Here is a 21917-nt window from a genome sequence, read left to right as displayed (position 1 = left end):
AAAATTTGTATGAAAATCGTTTACGACTTTTACCACTTTGTAAAGTACGGGAACAGGCCATTAATAAGACATTTTAGTTTTATTCTTATAGGCCGTTTATATATAACAAGGTTAACCCAGTGGGTCTGGGTTTCAAATGTCATTTCCATTGTATATACTTCAAACAAATCCTCATAAAGAAGGTTAACCCTGCAAAAAACTATAATATAAACGCCGTATTACTTTAATTTCATTTGTTGAATGAAAATTGAATTTTTTATCGTTTATACATAAAAGTGCTTGTTGGATGTAATCCAAATGTGAGGAAAAGGATTGCCTTTTTCATTAGTCCACTGGAAGCGCATCCATGCATGTAATGAAATCCTCACTCCAACTTGCACCACTTCCATTTTTTTTTGCTGGGCAGCTGACAAAGAAAAAAGAAGACAAAAATGTAGACAAATTTTTCAAAAAATCATTCACATAATATGAAAAATCGGCGGTATTTCTTCTTCTGTGCTTCAGTAAAAATAAATAAAATGACATTCCTCATGAGTTTTCATTCGTTTTGTATCATTTATTACTCAAATAATTCACGTTTATTTTTCGTTTATTTCTGACTTATTCGTTAGTATTATGCTAAGTTTACATTTACGAAACCCACTCGATTTCAACAGTCAATTCCATAGCTCAAACGTCAAATGAAATCTCATATTAAATCGATTGGATTTCATTTGACGTTTGTGCAATGGAATTGACAGTTGAAATCGAGTGGATTTCGTAAATGCAAACATTGTTAAAACCATGGTAGAATAAGAAAAGGTAGCAGCAATACACAGCTGACTGAACTGGACTGTAACGTTAGTGTCAAATTTCATATGACATTTTATACATTTATTTTTATTTCGATGTACATTAGGGACATATATTTTTAGAGAAAAAAAATATATCATTCGGAAAAAACCATTTCCCAGAAAGACTTCTTCATATCAATGATATGTAACCTCCTCCAAGTTCGAACGATAAGCCGCGCAGTAAATCACCGCTTTTAGAGGCGATACAACGTTTATTACTATGTGAGGTATTTTGTTAAAATTTAAAAAAATAAAGCCCTAATAAACATGTGCTTCTTTGATTTCTAAAACAAAACATTGAAACAGCTTCTCCTTTTTCTATGAATTTCCAGCGACTCCAAACTTTTCTGCAAGAATTCTACTTTCTGCGAGAATTTATGCATTTAGTGGAATGATGTGGAAACATAAAAATTGAAAATGTAACGAATTTTCATTCATGTTTTCCAAAATATTCAACCAAATGTGAAAAATTATTAGTTTTTTAAATTCCAATAATTTATAGACATTTCCTTGTTTTGTTTACAAATACAACTGGCAGTAACGTTACAAACAAAAACAAATTCCTTTGTGGTTGTTGTTTGAGTTGTATTTGTTGTAGTATTAACTTTACCTTGTATTTGTTCTACCATGTGCATGGCAGAACTACCAGGTAGTGGTATCACACCAGCTGATCGAATATGAAAAGTCAAATCCCTTTATAAAAAAATATTTTTGTTGTAATTTCCCCAACAACATAAAGAAAGTTTTGACATAACATATTCAAAATTTTGCGATGCCACAACCTGGGTAATTGTGCCATGACCATGTGTTAAAACGTTAACTGGCATGGTGTAATAATAAAGGTAGATGTATCTGCATAGTTAGTCCGTTTTACAACATATGGAATGTAGAACTTCACAGTTTTGCTGTGTTCCAGAACCTGCAAGAAGCTACTATTTTTTACTACGATAACATTTTTTCCTTTATGTTATCGGAAAAAATAGTAAAAATTAGTAGATTCTTGCAGTACTGGAACAGACCATATGTTTACATTTACAAAATCCACTCGATTTCAGCTGTCAATTCCTTTACGTATACGTCAAATGAAAACTCATATTAAATCGATTGGATTTCATTTGACGTTTGTGCAATGGAATTGACAGTTGAAATCGAGTAGATTTCGTAAATGCAAACATATTAGGTCTGTACGATAACCCAAAAGTTTGTACAAATTTGTAAAAACTTTTACAAAATGCTGTTCGATAACAAACTTTTTCAGTATAAGAGAACTGATGCTCTGTTCCAGAACCTGCAAGAAGCTACTATTTTTTACTACGATAACATTTTTTCCTTTATGTTATCGGAAAAAATAGTAAAAATGAGTAGATTCTTGCAGTACTGGAACAGACCATGAGAGAACTTGCAAGTAGTTGCAAGAACTTGCAAATACTTTTTACTTGCGAAGTTATCGAACAGGCATATTGTTAAAACGTTAACTGGCATGGTGTAATAATAAAGGTAGATGTATCTGCATAGTTAGTCCGTTTTACAAAAACATATGGAATGTAGAACTTCGCAGTTTTGCTGTGTTCCAGAACCTGCAAGAAGCTACTATGTTTTACTACGATAACATTTTTTCCTTTATGTTATCGGAAAAAATAGTAAAAATTAGTAGATTCTTGCAGTTCTGGAACAAACCAATAGACATAAGAATGAGGTGTGAAGCGGACGATAAAGCAGCAAAGACGAGTATTTGAACTTTTAACGCCGTTAATAAAATTTGCTTGCCGTTGCCAACAGTTGATAGAATAGAATGTGGTATCACTTCAAAGTGATTGATTGCATTGTTTAGAGTTGCCAGCACATATTTTGGAAAAAGCGTTATGGGAATTCTAAACGTTAATTTTGACTGAAGTTTTTGCTCTGTTCCAGAACCTGCACAAATCTACTATTTTTTACTACGATAACATTTTTTCCTTTATGTTATCGAAAAAATAGTGAACATTAGTAGATTCTTGCAGTATTGGAACAGACCATTAATCTCTTTTTTCATTAAAATATTTTTTATGCATGTTTTTTATTATTTTATTATTTACAAACTTGATAAATGGGGAACAGGAGAGAACAATTATTGATTCTTATTAGAGAATAAATAGCAACTATGCTTCTACAGAAATAAAGAGGAATACTTCGCAATCTGGAACTTGAGCCAGGGTCGGAACAAAAGAAGTCATATTTGGTCTAGTTCGCCAAAAAGAATTTCTATGTACTTTAGTGTTTACGACAATTGTTTCAATCCAATATCAAATGATTCTTTACAATACAATCACAGTTTATTTTTTATATTTTTATTTATTTATTTTTAATATTTTTTAACAAAGAAATTCAAATAATATTTTATTTACTTAACATAAACACTGTTTTCAAATTTTACAAAAAAAAAAACTATAATTTATGAGCATTTTTATTACATCGTAGTGTTTTAAATGTTGCTCTTATTGTCTTATGAAAAAAAAAACAAGTTGCATTTTAATAAGAAAAAAATGCACAAAGCAATAAATTCTCCTCCCTTTTCTTCCTTGGACACATGAACACTAGGATAATAAATCATACAAAAGGTTCAATAAATAAAAAGCACATATATAGGTCCTTGCTCTTGTTGTTGCTGACATTATTGTCTTAGATGGGCTTAAAACTATGAAGTATTTAATAAAAAATAAATTCAATAATGAAAACTATGTTTGTAAACCGTAAAATGCTAAACAGCCATGCCTACAGAGTGTGGGTTTGTGTGTGTGCGAGTTTAATTTTTGGCGAGGTGAAGATGAAATGTATCCCCATGTCTTAATGATAATTATCTGCCCATAATTGTCATTTCATCAGCTGCTGCTATTTCATCGGTTGGTGCCTTGGAGCCCTTCTTTTTACCGGAATACCATATGAACAGTAAACCGGATATTAGATTAACGCCAAATGTAAACCAGGCTAAGAAAACACCATAACCGTAACTAGAAGGAGTAAAAAGGAAACATTATACATTTTATATTCTCGTACAACTATAATGGTGGTCTTACGTCAATTCAGCTCCATCGGGATAACTGTAGAACAAATGTTCCTTGGTATAATCAACAGAGGCAAATAGAACTTGCAGTACAACCATAGCTGTAGATGCTGCCACCAAATCTATACCGCCAGCCAAACGCTTGAACATATAGCGTGGATTTGAGAAGGTGTAAAAAGAGAATACGGAACCCAATATCATTACAAACACTGTAATACAGGCAAATGAAGCTTGAGAGCGGATGTAATCTGAAAAGAAATAAAAACAAATATATTAATAGATAGACATGTTAACAATTTAAAACAAATGCATCGAAAGTGAAGGTGCCCGGAAGTTTTACAAAACGCAATCGGTCCTTGTCGGCCAATAAGACAAAATTTATGTATAAAATCCAAAACCTCCCATCAGTTGTTATTGCGTATACGTCAAACAATTCTTACAGTGGTTTTTATTTGACCTATACGCTATGGAATTGACCTTTGATATACAGTTGACTGTGTAAATCTAAATGAACTATTAGCCTGCGTGTGCTATGTATTCATGTTCACTCATACTCCGTGAAACATTTAGGTATTAGTGAGGTTAAGCAGGTTAGATAGACTCACAGGAAAAAATTGATTCACTTCACTGTAAAAAATAAACATATTTTAGATCATACTTACCCATCAAAGTCCAATCGAATCCTGGATCCATGCGCTCTCCAGCACTAGGAAACATATCAATATATTTACAGCGACCTAGAGGAGAAAGTGGAAACTCACTCAACTTTTCACATTTTCTAAGTAACCCAACTGTGACTTACTATTCGTTTCATATTTGTAATATTTAGATTGTTTGGCATGTTTGGTTGGCTTCGGTGGTACCAGTTGCAAAATCACACGATCTTCATCAAGAACATATGCCGGTAAATTTAATTCCTTTGCATATGGCCAAAATAAACGCGGTACATAGGCTCGCTCGTTCCAACCCTTAAACATGGCCATTTGAGCCGTTTCGGGTATTACAAAATAATAATTGGTTCCATTCACTACAACCGTCTGTAGGGCTTTACCAAAGATGTCTTTACTTATTATACCCTTAACATCGACCGGGTCAATTATTCGTGGCTTTGCATCAATTGCTATGAGTTCATCTCTGGCCTCTTTAGTTGATAATACCAAACGATAGAATTCATCTTTGAATTTAGTGAAAGTATGACGATCATCGAGAACCCAATGGGCAAACATACGCTGTCTGGCTTCTTCGGTGAAATTGGTCAATGGAAATTGAACTTCTACTTTGCTAAATTCTTTAATAAAATCCAGACGTGAGCAGTTTCGTTGGGCTTCACGTAGTACTGTGGGATTTTGTATGGCAAAGGAGGTAAAGTTTCGTACAACATCGGCATCTTTTAGAGGTGAAGGTATAACTGTATTTCGACAAAAACGCCACAACCCAGAATGGGAGGACATAAAGAAACGTCTTGTTTCTGGTATGAAAATGCCTGTAGAAATAGAAATACAAATTAAACATTTTTACTAATTTTGTTTTTATATATAAGTAAATAATGTGAGAAGACCATACATTTAATTTATTATAATCATAATTTCACAATCTGTGGACCACATTTAAAAATTTAAGATACAACTAAAAATATAAAATACCATACATTTCATCACTAACTTAACTTGTTCAATGATTTTTTCTTAGTTATAAGCCTCCAAGAACCAGAAATAATACCTAGGATTCTGACCTCTATATCTAATATAATTTATCTATGTCATTGTGTAGTAATAAAGTGACACCTACTTAAGTAATTTATTGGTTGACAGGAGAAGGCCTTCATTCAGCCAACTCTTTGCAGTCATTGAACTCTCAGGTGTCTAATTAATGGGTTCACCATTTAATATGAACCATTTTCTTTATACTAGAAAGCAAAATTCTTCATTGCGCATTTTTCATATAAATTTTCTTTTTGTCTTCGATGATAATTTAAAGGATGCTTTCGCATGGCGAGGGAATTGTGTGTGTGGAAAGACCATCCATCCATTAAAAACTGTCAAAAAATTTATTTTGACTTTCACGTCGCATCGTTGTCAACAAACACATTTATTTGTTTATAATCGAAACGTTGCAAAAAGCATATTGAATAAATAGACATGGATCAAATTTACAGTATTTGTCGATCTATTTATTGATCGATAATGGAAGACAATGTGAATATGCAAAAATATATTTTGAGTGATAATAGAAATCAAATTGAAAGTTCCAATAACAGATCAATAAATGTTTATGTAGGTAATCTTATATGTATATGATTAGACATTTTGAAAGATTTATGGAGAGTTTTAATACAAAACCAAAGTAGTTTTTGTCTAAAATCTATCAAATACCACGGTGCTCTTGAATCAAATTTAAATGGAAGGTGCGATACAGTCAGTGCATTGTCCCAATTTCAACTTCTACCTATATCTCAAAAGTTGTAAAACCTACGAAAATACCATAAAGGTCAATATTGTAGAGAATTTTGATAGCTACAACATTAGATTCGTTCCAGTACTTTTTTAATGGTAAAATGTTCAAAAGAGAAAACTGTCAAAAATGAGTTCAACGCACACATTTTTCCAAAATGTACGGGAACGGAAAAATGGCAGAAACGTCAAAAAATCTGGAACAAATGTCAAAGTCGACATGTCAGCCAATCGGAAGGCGGCAAACATGTTGCACATTTTTGCTCGCTCAAATTTGTCGTGTAAAAAGTTTCTAAAGAGAAAGCTATTCAGCGCCATTTTTGTTCAAAGAGAAGTGAACATTTTGCAACTTTTTTGGTGTACGGGAACGCATTTCGAGTAAAAATGTGCAAAATGTGTAAAATGTGTAAAAACGTTTTAGTTCTGGAACGAAGCTATTTTCTTTATTCCCATTTTGATAGGACTTGCGGTTTCCAAGCAAAATCGCAAAAACCTAAACAACCCCTAAAAATGTCAACTTGAATCGCGATTTATTTAAAAAGCAATCCGTCGATTTTTTTGTTTTTTTGATTTTTCTCATCTATGAACATTGTAGTTTCAGAATCCGCAAAAACTTCCCAGTTGTAAGCACCTTCCATTTAAATTTGATTCAAGAGCACCGTGATACTGGAACGTAGGTTTCACAATTCTTATGTCTTAAGTGCTATTTGTCTCTTTTTCTACAACCACCACAAAGTGGACCATCACGAAAAACATAGCGACTATATTTCACCAGTCTTGAGATTTGAAAATGTGGGGTGTCCTTATCCGTAGTAACCTCCTCAGGATGGTCTGGCCTTATATACAGACGGTTCCAAGATGCATTTATAGTACGGTTACATTAGAGTTTTTTGTCGGGGTAACCCACTTCATGAGTATTTATTTGACGTTTGCGCTATGGAAATGACATTTGTAACCGGGTTATTAAAGGTCAATTTCATTGCATTGTATGTACGTCAAATAAGTTCTTATAAATTTAATTAACCCGGCAATAAAATGTAATACCCCGTTTGCACGGGTAAACCCTGTGGGTTTGGGTTTCAAATGTGAATTCCATAGCGTAAACGTTAAATAAATCCTCATAAAGAAGGTTAAACCGGCGAAAAGCTCTAGTGCAAACGCCGTTTAATGTAAATATGCTGTAAGTGTTGCCAATCACATTTTCCCATTACTTGTTTGTTTTCTTTAAGAGTACGTTTACACATACGAAATCCACTCGATGTTAATATGCTGTTTATATTAGAGCTTTTTGCAGGGTTAACCTTCTTTATAAGGATTTATTTGAAATATAAGCAATGGAATTGACATTTAAAACCCAGTCGGTTTGTTAAATCCGGTTATATATAAACGGGGTATAACTGTCAATTCCATTGTATAAACTTGGTGCATAGTCTACACTTATTCGATGATTAAGTGCATTATCTCGATTTATTTGACATATGTTATATGAGAATGACAACCTAAATCGACTGGCGTTTGTATTAGAGCTTTTTTCGGGTTAACCTACTTTATGATTATTTATTTGACGTTTGCGCTGTGGAATTGACATTTGAAACCTATAATAATAATTGTTCCACAAACATCCCATAGGGGACAAGGGAGACTTCTCTCGTATCAATGAGATTCATAATAGCTCAATGATATGGGACCTACAGTTTATCGCCGAGTCCGAACGGCTTGTGTAAGACACCACTTTTGTAGAGAAGTTTTTTTTAAACCTAAACGCCTGTTAGACTATGAACTTATACCATTATTTTAACTGTCACACCCATACAATATACGTCAAATAAAATCCAGTGGATTTAGAACTACGATTTATTTGACGTATATACTATGGAATTGACATTTGAAATCGAGTGGATTTATAAGTCTAAACGTACTACTACCGGGTTTATTAAATCCAAACGGGGTATTATACGTGAAATGAAATCCAATTGGATTTTAGATGAGTTTCCATTTGACGTATACGTTGAAATCCACTCGATTTCATAAATGCAAATGTACTATTGCACTAAAACACATTTTACATTTACCATGTTTTACAAAACATGCATCATTTAAAGCTGTGTTCCTTTACTTACCTGAGGTAACCATTTTTACCATTTGTTACCATTTTTAACCTGCAAAGCGTTCTTTAACCTCGAAATGTGGCAAAACTGGAAGCAATTTTTAAGAGAGTGAGAGGGGAGAGAGAACGAAAATGACTTTCTCTTCTACCACAGGCTACCAGCAAAATTTCTGCAGGTAAAAAATGGCAGAACTGATTTTTCGACTTTTGTTTGACGATTATTTCACAATGAAGAAGAAAAAGACGAACGCTGACAAAACTAAATTAAAAACTGTGAAATAAAAGACGAAAATTGATTTTTTTATGTTTCTTTTTGACATTAGCTGTGTCTGGTTACCCTAAAATTTGTAACAATTTGTACCAATTGTTGCTGGAAGTCGTCTGTTAACACAAAAAAACCAGCAAAAGAGAGCGATTCGAGAGAGACATTTTGACAGTTCTTTCACTGAGAGCTTGCAAATTCTTGCTGGACAAATTTCTTCTAGCAAGCACTTGCAAGCTCTTCTTCTTCCTGAAAACAATCAATCAGCCGTTTTTTAGTTTTTTTTTGATTTATGTTTGTGAACCATGGTATAAGTAAAGAGGTAGATTTAAATGAAAAAAATCTATAGAACCCTTGTTTTTCTTGAATTCCTAAAACTTCAAAATAAAAGCAACAAATGGGTTTGTTTACAATGCATTTTTGAGCATTTTATAAAAAACGCGAAAAATGAATGAAGAGTTAAGTTTTCTCCACATAATTGAGTTGTGAATATGATAAACTTATTGTTTCAATGCAAATCTCACCAATTTCTTCCATACAAATGGTCTAAAAACAATTTTAAAAATCATTGAATTCGATTGTTTTCAAAATTGTTTGGCATATTATTCAAACACCAAACACACATACACAGTTTGTTTATATTGTTTTGACGTTTTAGGCATACTCGAATGAAAAAAATTTAAATTGACATAAAGCTTTGGCTAACCTTTCTTATTAAACCATGTTTGTGAACATTAAAAACAATTTTATTGTGGAAATAACTCTTGTGTCAGACACTGAAAATAACACATGAAAATATTTTAGCTTTTAGGAGAGAGCGGAGGTGAAGGAGCTCCCTTTCTCCCTTCTTACCCATAAGCTCAAAACATTTTCATGAAAATTTTCATAGTCTGGCACAAGACAATCATAACATGGGGGTGTATGTCATCTGGGGGCTGAGCTATGAATGCCTAAATTATTACGAATATAGACGAACGAACAAAAATAAGTTACAAAAACTGGGGGTAATTGTATTGTTTTATGGAGAACAATTTTGTAAAGTGGAACAATACTTTTTGTTTCATTTTCTTTTTTATTTTTAATAAAACACAACGTGTTTGCTTCCTTTGTTGGCGGACAAATTGTTGTTTTGGCAAGTCAGCTGATTGCTTGCTGGTTTTTGCAGGGAAGGTGTCTGTTTACTTTTTAAAATTTTCTAGCAAAAGAAAATTTGGACAATTCTTGCTGGGAAAGTAACCAGACAGACTTATTGCTGGCAGATCTACCATTTTTCCGTTCCTTTACTTTTCTGGTAAAAATGTTCATGAGAGAGCAATTTTGACACTTTTCTCTTTTACCACTCTTACCATTAAAAAAGTAAAGGAACAAAGCTTAAGTTGTCAATTCCATACAACATCTGTCAATTAAATCATGTAAACTCCCAAAACACCTGTTTTAAGTGCAAGTGTAAAATGCGCTGAAGTCCTGAAACACACGCACGAGTTTACACTTATTTTGAGATAATTTCAAAAATGACATAATAATTAAGGTAGATGAGTCAGGGCAGCTAATCGAACAAGTTGTTGTAAATTGAATTCGTGGACAATATACGGCAAATTTCAAAATTTACTAATATATATCGAATATAAATTTGAATATTATGCCAAGTTTACACTTGCGCTCTAAAATCCACTGGATTTCACGAAATCCTGAAATACATCCCAGTGTTTACACTTATTTTTTTGTTGATTTCAAAATATCACAATGATCAAGGTAGATGCATATGCGCAGCTGATCGAACATGAATTTTCAAAACAAGTTGTTGTAAATTGAATTAATCATCAAAAATATACGGCAATATAGAACTTTACAACTTTATTTCGAAAATAATCGTAAACTTATCTATATATCGTATTAATTGTGTATAGTACTAACAAATGAAAAAATAAAAAATTATTTTATCGTTGAGACATCATAATTATAAATTTTGATAGATAAAATTTGTGTTCAGAACTTGCAGCAGTTTTCCCGTTTAGTGCTAAAAATGCGTTCCCGTACTCTGAAGTCTAGCAAGACTTGCAATTCTCCTTAAACAAAAATAGCGCCGAATAACACCCTATTCTCCTGCCATACAATTTTGGCCTAGTAGAAGCTAGCAGAGAAGTCTCCCTTGTCCATTCAGGGATGTTGTGGGAACATATGTGTGTATGTGTAGAAACTAGCAGCCTGTTCATTGGCATCTAAATAAATAGCTGATACGTTGACTTCCTGCAGTTTTTGCAATTTCCGTAATTGTTTCGTTCCCATATTTTTTTAAGAAATTTGTATGGAGAAGCAATTTTTGACAATTCGCTCTTTTTTCTAACATTACCACTAAAAAAGTACGAGAACACAATGAAAAATATCATTCTAACAAAATAATTTAATATTTTTTTCACATTGTTTACAAATTTTGATACTAAAATTTTTTGTTGCAGCAATTAACCATCTACCTTGTTTATTGTGATACGTGAAAACTGTTGCAACTTTTGGTACTTTTTCAGGCAAAAGCAGGGTTGTATATCATGTGTACTGTGATTTCGATGTTGATTTCGCTGAAATCACGAAATGAGATGATTTCATTTTTGTATGCGAAATCATGATAATTTTTGCTTGATTCCGCGCGAAATCACGAAACGCCTTCGAAATCACGAAAAGACGCCGAATGTAAACCAAACATTAAATGAACAATGTACCGCAAAACGAATTTAATTCTTTTGCTTTGTTTACAAATTTTAAAATTGCTAACCCCACATCTAATAACGGAAATTCCAATATTTCTTAAGAACGAAGGAATATGAATGTATTTCTCTTGAGAATGGTATTAATGACAGAACAAAACACAAAGACATATTAAAAATGTCATCAATTCCAATACAAAGTGAGTGATTTATAAACGCAAATAGACATAAAACAAAACCGGCGCGTATTGTCGCTTTTATGAATTGGACATCGTCGTGCTTTGCAAAAAAGCCATAAAAATGTTTTTGAACAAAGGAAGACATTATTTTGCGAATGATGAAAAAAGAACATTTTCATTGGCATAGATGGAAACGTGATTTTACCCCCTCACTTAATAATAAGCGTTTACATTCAGCATACCCCCAAGGGAGGTTACGCCCATGTTTATTGCAATTTAATTTAACATTGCGTTTTACCAATATTTGTACATTATTAATGTCAAATTAACACAAAATTAATAGCAATGAATTAGTATTTAATGCAAATTTTTATTATTCTAAAGATATTCTTCTCACAATGTTTACATATGAATCTATAATTTACAATACTCACCACCAGCTCCCGATATGATAATCCAATGATCTGTTGCAATGGCTATAATCCATGTGAGCAGTGATAAAACCATTAAACAACTGCAGCAAAATAATACACGACGCTGGAACATGTATGCCTTTAATAATGGTTTTCGGGATTCATCTTGACCTATGGTCGAGGCTCCCGATACTTCACGCCTTGGCACCATACTCTTGCTCATTATGCTCTCATATGTTTTTGTAGCTTTAGAAAAAAAGGAAATAAACAAAATAACATTAATTGAAGTGGCACACGTTGACGGAAGCAAGTCAGTGACAGGACAATGCCTGAGAAAATGTTTTACAGATGTGTGTCACTTTTCGCGCCCATCAAGCAAGTGTCTGTCTAAGAAAATGTTTTTAATATTTTCATTGCTGGTCATTTACAATAATTGAATTGCACAGAATAACAGACAGAGTGTCATTCATTAGAAAAACATGATGTTAGAAAAAAATGTTGGCTGATCTTTTGATTGCGAATTGTTTTTGTTGTTAATTTTCACAATAAGTTCTTAGCCCTAACAGCACACAGACAGATTATCAGACATCCATTTCTTTTAAGAGTAGTGAGAGTTATTTTTGTTTGTTTTTATATTTTAAACAATGCACAATATACACGCATACAGATGTAAGCAATTCGTCAAAAAGACAAATCTTCAAATCGTGTGTTTTAATTTATTTAATTCATTTGTTTTAATGACGACTTCTCGCTGGGTGGGCTGCTAGACATCGAGGAAATTCATAAAAATACCTAACGAATTTCTGTTTTGTTTTCATCTTTAAAAAATACCCTACACCATGATGGTTTAGAAGCTAGTAGCTTGCCGAACCACATGAAGAAAACTTTAATACATAATTTGTATTAATTCACATTTAGGTTCGGTAACAAAATAAATCGGAAACCTCTATAATTCGTAACAAACTATAGGCTCCTTGAAGAGGTTTCCTTCACATTTTAATACTGTAGTGCGATTCTCTAACACATTTTTTGAGTTACCGACAAAAATCGGTAAGTCGAAGGTCACACTAGCACTGTTTCAACATGGTGACTTCGAGTTTATAGGGGAGGGTATGAGGTAGTGATACCGCTGTACATGGCTTTCTGTGTTTGTGATGTTGCCACTTCCTATTATTCGTTTCAAGAAACTCGCTAGTGTGACCAAGGACAAAATAAATTTAATTTGGGTGAACGACTTTGTAAAATTAAAATCTTTATAATTTCGGTAATTAACGATTTTTTCGGTAAGTTAACAACCGATACATGGCAGAACTACCAGTGGTATCAAACCAGCTGATCGAATATGAAAAGACAAATCCCTTTATAAAAAAATATTTTTATTGTAATTTCCCCAACAACATAAAGAAAGTTTTGACATAACATATTCGAAATTTTACGATGCCACTACCTGGTAGTTCTGCCATGCAACCGATAGCAACAGTGTTGTCAACTTCTATTGATACTTTTCATTCATAATTTTGCGTTTTAATGTTATCAACTTTTGTAGGTAATTCAAAATATGAGTTACAGAATTCCACTACTGATCGGTTTCAACATAACGAAGTCCAGGACCTATATTGGTCTCTCTTTCATCTCAAGCCGACCGTGACCTCTCTGTAATGTCACTTGGGGAACTGCCTTTTACATCCCTTAAAAACTTTGAATTGTACGGTACAGTACTGTGACTCCTAAAAATGTTAGGTATTCTTGGCAATGATTAAAACCACACCCTTTGCTGCGTGACCTGGGGCTCAATTCTGTTTCTCAAATGCAATAGTACGTTTAGATTTATAACTCCATTCGATTTCAAATGTTAATTTTCCCGGTCCACACTAGAGTAATTTCATTGAATTATGCGTTCTTACGGCACATACGGTCCGTTGAGCATCGCGTTACAACAACAAAGAACAAACTTGGCATCACTTACATTATTTACATTTGGTTGTTGTTTTTAACGCCTGACGCAACGCGCAACGGACCGTATGTGCCGCAGTCTTTAGATAGAGTTCCATAGTCCCGGTCCATACTAGCGTGAATTTCATTAAAAAATTTCATGAAATTAGGCGTTCTTAAATCGAATTCCCCACTACAGCAATTTTATGATTTTACTCTACTATGGAAGTCGATCTAGAGACGCATAGTTTCATGCAATTTTTTCAATGAAATCACTCTAGTGTGGAATGAAACGCGCCCAAACATTAGTTTTCGAAATAATTTTACCCAAGGCATATTTAAATAAGGTAGATGCATGAATTACAACAACTAACAAATTTACAAAAACAACATTTGGTCTGTTCCTTTACTTTTAAAAATGGTAACAGTGGCAAAAAATGGTAAAAGTGGTGAACTGCTCTCATATAAATTGTATTTATTCTAAAGTAAAGGAACGCTTTGCAGGTTAAAAATGGTAAGAAATGGTAACCTCAGGCACGTAAAGGAACAGAGCAATTGTTGTTACTGAAAATTAAATGTCAAAGAAAATATTGAATCGGTTGTTCTAAAAATTTTCTGAAGAAAAAACATAAATACATTTTGAAAATCCGCTAAAATAGAACAAATTTGTATCAAAATGTATATATAAAGCATTCAGAACTTTCGTAGGTCAATTTTATTACACGTTTAGGACAAAAACAAGTATTTTATGGTAAGCTACTATTTTTTACCACGATAACATTTTTTCCTTTATGTTATCGAAAAAAAATAGTAAAAATTAGTAGATTTTTGCAGTTCTGAAACAGACCAAATTTTACAAAAAAAAGTAAAAATACAGCTGATTGTCACTTCTACCTTCTATAAATGTGCCTTGATTTTACCTTTCCTTTTGCTTCAAACGTGTTTCATTCGCACGCATTTTTCTTTCGACATACAGAAACAGGCTGTTAATGAAATTTCTTTCATGAAACAACTCTAGTGTGGACCGGGACTTACATAGCATATATTTCAAATAAATCCTAGGGAATGCAAAATGTTCAAAAGTGGTAAAAAATTTTAAAAACTTTTTAGTTCTGGAACGCAACTAAATTGTGCAAAAGCAAATGTGAAATAATCAATATAGTGTCATTGATCAACTGGTTTCTTTAATAGATTACAAAAACAAATTGCTTAATCTGAAACGCAAACGTCGAAATGACCAAAGTATTGTCATTAGATATAAAAGGATAAGCAAGGTACTCGTAATAAAAGCATGTAACAAATGCCTGAGAAATAATTTCTACAGAGACAACATTCAATCATGTAACGGATACGTAAGAAAGGTTTGGAGGTTTTTGAATCACGAACTGGGTAGAGATAAAGAATCTTTTCGAGAAATTGTTGATTTGGATGGAAATATTTTGGAGACAGATGTTGAAAGAGCTAATGCATTGAATACACATTTCCATCGTTCTGTTCAGGAATTAGTGGATGGCATACAGAAACATCCTGATGACGATTTTAATTTCTTTGGGACCCTGACAGTGGAAGATGGCCAGTTTGGTCTAAATCAAGTTGACAAGAGCCGAATATTGAACGAACTTGATGATTAAATATGAGGAAAAGTTGCTGATTAGAAAAGAAATACTATTAAAGATATTCAACAATATGATAAGATGTGGAAAATATCCAGATATTCTAAAAATTCACAAGATAATTCCAGTCCCCAAAAAAGCGAATTCAAAAGGTCTTCAAGATTTTAGACCAATTGCAATTTTATCAGTGCTTGATAAGATATTTGAGAAGATACTGTTTGAACACATTACAGCGTATGTTGAGGATAAACATATTATGTTTACAAATCAGTTTGGCTTTATGAAAGAATCTGGGACTGATGAAGCCTTGTTTAATATTGTTGAACATGTTTGCAGTGGAATTGACACAGGATGTAGAGGAGTAGCCGGAGTATTTTTCGATTTTACTAAGGCATTTGATCTTGTGGACCATGATATTTTGTTGAAAAAGCTGAAATACATTGGGTTTAACAATGAAACCTTATTGTTTTTTAAAGATTTTTTGCAGAATCGGCATCAATTTGTGAAAATTGGCAATGAACAAAGTGCGAGGGTACCTGTAATATACGGTATACCAGAAGGAAGTGTGTTGGGCCACTGTTATTTAAACTTTACATCAATGATTTAAAAAAATATGCCGTTTTTCGGAAAACTTTTTATGTTTGCAGACGATGTTAGCCTGTTTATGGATACAAAGATGATAAGGTCCTTCGAGCTCAAATTGAATATGATTCAGTATTGTTAGCAGAGTTCGCAAGGTTAAACAATCTGGGGTTAAATCCAACAAAGACCAAATTTTTACGGTTTAAACCTCATCGTGAAGAAACTATGAGTGTACACATAAATGGAGTGCCAGTTATGGAATCGAGGTCTGTGAAATATTTGGGGTTAACTATGGAAAGCAACATGTCATGGAACTCTCATATAGGTCATCTAAAGTCTAAAGTGGCATCAGCTACAGGTGTTCTCCGGAAATTTAGAAATTTGTTAAACCGAGACCATGTTGTTAATATATCAAACATTGATACATTCACACCTGACTTACTTGCCAGGAGTTTATGCAAGTAGGATTAACGGTCCATTAAAGAAGTTACAGCGTGCTCAAACACGCCTTTAAAGGTAGCTTTGAACTTGCCGAGGAGATATCCAACTGTAAGGCTCTATATGGAACGGGCTAAGTCCATCTTGCCAATACAGGGATTATACCTACAGCATATTTTACGGTACGTTTTTAAAACAGTTACTAGTACGCATTCCAGATCAATAAACTTCCTAAGAACTTCAAGAGCTACTCGTCAATATGGTCAGTTACATACAGCAAGGTGCCGCTTTGAGGTTACAAAGCAGAGAATTGGTTTTGCTGGGCCCACAGAATACAACAAATTACCTTCTCAAATAAAGAATTTAAATTCGATTTCTTCTTTTAAATATAAATTGAAGCAATTTTTATTAACTAGAATTGATTCACTTCTTTCGTAAATTAATTTTTTTTTTTGTAAAGAGAAAATTGTGGAAATAACAATATAATAATATATTGTAATATGTACTATGGTTTTCAGTTTTGTCCCTACAAGGCCTTCTGTCGCTGGGACTATAATATTTTAAAATGAAAAAATAAAGGATTTAAAAAAACTAAATAATTGTTTTGCAGATAATAAATGACATAAAAGAAAAACACTACTATGAAAATATGTAATTTTCTTCTATAAAGTTAATAAATAAAAATAATATATATTTAAATGTAAACAAAAATCAAGGGACTTTCAATTTATTCCTCCCATGGTGTCAGAATGAAGGTGATACAATAATACCAACTGATGTCTTCATTTGCTGTCAAAACATATCTTTAATCAAAAATAAATAACAAATATTTCGCTTCTATAAAGAATATCTATGTACGTCATCTTTATTTAAGCTTCGCGAAGACTATTTTACCGTTTTCTTCTACATTTTGTGGATATTTCGTCCAAAAAATTTGACAGCAAATGAATATTACGGTTTGAATGTAAACATCAAAGATTAACCCCCTTGGTTAGATCCAATGGTCTACTTTTCATAAAAGGAAACAAGCTTTAATATTTACTGCTAAACTTTATATATCCTACTCCTCCTTTTCAAGTTTTACCACTTTTTAATCGAGAGCAGTTCACTACTTTTACCATTTTAAAAGTAAAGTTTTGACTATCCAGTCGATTTAAGTTGTTATTTGCATACAATATACATATGTCAAATAATTCGAGATAATGCACTTAATCAACGTATAAGTGCATAGTCTAAACCAAGTTTTAGTGAGTTACCAAAACGGTTAAAGAATTTCAGTAAGGTGTATAATTCTTCTTCTCGTAGGCTATTTTGTCTAGTCCCTGCGGATTTCGTCACTTTCACATATGTATAGATTGTATAGTTCGAAAGACTAAAAATGTAGGGTAACATATAGCCGGCTAAATATGTAGCATTTCTATGTGGGAGACAATTTCTATTATTTTTCGACCATTGTTTTTTATTGGTCTAATGTGCTTTAATTCATTTTTATTTGACTTGTTTTTTTTCTCAACTTAACAAAATTAGTCTTTAAAACTGACAAATACTGCCGATACTGTGGCGATATTTTTGTTTCAAGAAAATCCACGCGGTTTGTCGCCAAAGAGTTGTTGGTATTTTTCGCAAACATTTTTCAAGAAACAAAAATAAAAACAAACACAGAATGAAGAATTTCAATATTCACATATTTTGAAATGGCTGTCAAACTTTTTGAACGTCTCGTGGAAACAACAATGACATTGTTAAATGAGCATATTTTTCGATCATAAATTTAAACTTTTGAACTAAACTATATACATATTTCCTTAACGAACTTTTTAGATTGTTATTGTTTATTTTTTTAATATTTTGCTCCGCGTGTTTTAATATTTTTTCGTTAATATGTTTTTTTCGAATGTGTTCCGTTTATAGTATTTTTACACAAAACTTTTCACTAGAATTAGTGTGAAGATTTTTCATTGTTGTTGTTGCTGTTTTTCTTATAATGATTTATTATAACTTTTTATATGTCGTCGCAGTATTTTTATGAGGGCTGAGACCCAGACAAAATAAAATTGACACAATACTATTAAAATTATGCAATATATTTATTTTTATAGACTATATACACAAAATTGCTTAATATTTTTTGTTTATAACATCATTTTAATAACTTCCAAACACAGATAATATTGTTTTGTTAATTTTTTTAATTGATTTTTTATGATTGAAATTTCTTTTTAAATATATAGGTATTTGTTTCTCTTATATTTTTCACTCTATTATTTGATATATTTCTTAGATTCACATTCTGCTCGACACGGGCACTTTTTCAATTCTTTTGTCTTTTGATATCATGTTGTCAACGACATTTTCGACTCACTCACGATCTGTACTGCTTAACTATTCGAAGACGTCGCCTAACCAAATGCTACTGAATGATAGGCCACTGTCAGACAATCTCATAGGCTAGAAAAAACCCCCAGCAGCAACATCAGTTAGATGGTGTAGTATGAAATATGTTTTTGTTTTTCTTATTGGGTTGGGGAGAGATCCACAGCATTTTAGCCATTCGCTAAAGTAATATCTGCAAAAAGAAAACCAAAACAGCCACAGACACATTTACATAGATTTCGAATTCACACCGAGAAAATGTTCGCTTGCTCAGAAGTGGCAGGAAGAGCAATTTGTTTTGCCTTAATTGTACACAATAACCAGTGGATATTGATTATTTTTTTTCGCCCAACGTTATTTATTCAAACAATGAATTTTGAAGAGAAAATTTATTGAGAACAAAAATTGATTACTTTTTTGCAAAAATTGGAAAGGTTTGATTAAATACTTTGTGAATTGATTAAATTATGATAATGAATTTAATATCCGGTACATTATTATTGTTAAGGCTCTGCAAGACCCGAAACATTTAGAAAAACAAATTTAGAAGATGGTTAGGTTTTAGGGTGCGTAGCTGCTGTGATGGCAGTCACTCCACTCGGAGACCTTGGGGTCCATTGTGATCATCCTGAATGTTGAAACGGATTATAGATGTGGTTGTGATATAAAGGAGATGTAGATGTGTGATGGTAGTTGTGGATAGATGAAGATTGTGAGTGATGTGGTTCTAGATGCGTAGAATCCAATGGTTCAGTTGTGGTGGTGATGTGAAGGTGATGGCGGGTGTGAGGTGATGACGGGTGAGATGTAATGATGTATAGGTGTTGTCTGTAGATTGGATGTAATTTTCCGATGCAACTGTAAGAGTAGAAAGAGGTTGTAAATGAGAGTGTAGATGTGGTAGTTATACAGATATAGATGTAGTGAAGATTGTAGTTGTGAAGATTGAAGTTAGTTGTAGCTGGGACGTGGTTGACAATGCTACTGTGTAGAGATGGTGCTTGTCCTGTTCTCAGCACGTTGGAGCCTTTTGCCATGTGTTCAGGCCTTTTGCCATGTGTAGTAGATCCGACGGCTCTGTTTGGCAAAATGTGTTTAAGATTGGGTGGTGTGCACACCCATGGTGCATTGTCTTCTAGAAAGGAGCATAGGACAACGGCATAATAAGTGCTCGATCGTCTCTATTTCTTCCTAATCCTTGTACAGCCTGCAGTAGTCAGCCGTGTCGTCTTCTTACCATTTGCTCGTCGTGGATCCTATTCTGCAGTGACCCGTGATGATCCCCACTGCTAGTTTCAGGTCTGATTTTTTCATTGAAAGCAGTGAGGAGGTTCTTGACTTGGAAGGGATTGGCCAGATTGCCCTTGATGTGCTGCAGTTTGGCGTGTTTTGCCAATGTTGGCAGAATTTCTCCCGACATTTTTGCTCTATTGTTTTCCTGAAGTGGCACAGTGGTGGCTTGATGGAGTAGTCGATTTCAATGGTTTGTGACTGCGATCAGCAGCGTTCCAGTTCGTCGGCTGCCTGGTTTCCTTCGATGTTGCAATGCCCTGGGACCCAGCACGAGGTGACGATTGATTGTAGTGGCTCCAAAGCGTGTTTGCAGTCTAGAACAGCCGCGGACTTGATGTAATTTTGGAGCCGCTTGACTATCGACGTAGATAGTCACCGGGCCAACTATTTCCCCTCTCATGTTGTTTATCAGTTCCGCGGTCTTTCTGATCGCAAAAACTTCGGCTTGGAAGACACTACAATATTCGTTCAGCTTGTATGATTGTCTTAGACCAAGGGATTCGCTATAGACGCCTGCTCTTGTGCCTGTTTCCATCTTAGAGCCATCAGTATATATTAGAGTTGGGCATTATCGTTCAATTGAACGATCCGGATCACTATCTCGTTCAATGGACACCGGTAATTTCTTTGACCAAACTGCGTATACTTAATATCACACGTTGGTTTTTATGATGTTACTCATTCGCCTTTGAATGAGGACAGTGATCCGGATCGTTCAATTGAACGAGATTGCCCAACTCTAGTATATATCTCTATACCGTCTAGAGGTTGGCTGCTGTGTGTCCATTCATCCCTGTGGGGTATGTGCACCTTCGTTGCATCGAATCACATTTGTGGTGATATATAATCACTAATGTTCCCCGAGGCCGTTGATAGTCCGAATCAACGTAGAATTGCAGTTCTTCCGTGTTCGGAACTGCGCCATGAACCTAGCTCCTTAAGACAAAGTGCACTCATTGCTTCGAGTTCCTGTACTACTAGGTCTAGCGGATGTAGATCCAGTAGCACGTTCAGGGCTGCTTGTGGAGTGCTCCTCATGGCACCGGTGATTAGGACTGATGCCGCTCTTTGGACGCTGTTCAGTTTGTTTAGATATGTCGTTTTGTTGAGAGCATTCCACCATACCAGAGAGCCATATGTAAGAATTGGGCGTACAATGGTCGTATATATCCAGTGGATGACCATTGGTCTCAGACCCCAGCTCTTGCCAATGGAATTTTTGCAGGAGTATAGAGCTATTAGACCTCTCTTGGTGCGTTCCTCGACATTCCTTTTCCAAGTGAGTTAGTGGTCCAGGATAATGCCGAGGTATTTGGTTCCGAAGAGAGTTCAAGAATAACTCCGTCCAGCACTGGTAGGGTGAATGGTCTGACCTTCCTTTTGTTTGTAAATAGAACTAGCTCAGTCTTTGATGGGTTCACTCCGAGGCCATTGTTGAGTGCCCAACTTGATAACTTGACCAGAGCTCCTTGCATAAGTTCTGATAGTGTCTGTGGAAACTTCCCGCTAAACATGATACCTCCTCACATGCCGCCATATAGTGATTAAAATAACTCTCACGGTAACATCCGAGTAAGTACCACAAGAAGATGTCTTCCAACAGCGTGGAGTGACTAACAGTTTTAAAGACATTTGATAAATTGGGCGCCACCAACACTGTTCTTTTGCATGGCCAGTTGTGGTTGAGTATTTTGGTCGGAATT

At 34.0% G+C, this 21917-nt stretch overlaps 1 protein-coding gene across 7 annotated transcripts; it reads right to left on the bottom strand.

The window, feature by feature from the left end:
* Positions 1–3144: 3144 nt before the first annotated feature.
* Positions 3145–19116, bottom strand: LOC141404943 (uncharacterized). Of its 7 annotated transcripts, none has more exons than XM_073988794.1 (6): positions 18915–19116; positions 12005–12229; positions 4676–5356; positions 4536–4610; positions 3887–4121; positions 3145–3820 (listed from the first exon to the last, which is right to left on the bottom strand). In XM_073988794.1, exons 2-6 carry the CDS (start codon positions 12204–12206, stop codon positions 3667–3669), a joined length of 1347 nt encoding a protein of 448 aa, XP_073844895.1. In that variant the 5' UTR covers positions 12207–12229; positions 18915–19116; the 3' UTR covers positions 3145–3666. The 7 variants fall into 7 exon arrangements, with proteins under 7 accessions (XP_073844895.1, XP_073844894.1, XP_073844897.1 ...); XM_073988793.1 differs by having other exon boundaries at positions 18911–19083; XM_073988796.1 differs by having other exon boundaries at positions 18363–18980.
* Between the last annotated feature and the right edge of the window lie 2801 nt (positions 19117–21917).

Source organism: Musca autumnalis, unplaced genomic scaffold (assembly GCF_047663935.1).
Source record: "Musca autumnalis isolate F117 unplaced genomic scaffold, ASM4766393v1 scaffold_5, whole genome shotgun sequence".
NCBI classification, from domain to species: domain Eukaryota; kingdom Metazoa; phylum Arthropoda; class Insecta; order Diptera; family Muscidae; genus Musca; species Musca autumnalis.
This window is presented reverse-complemented; position numbering and strand designations above follow the sequence as displayed.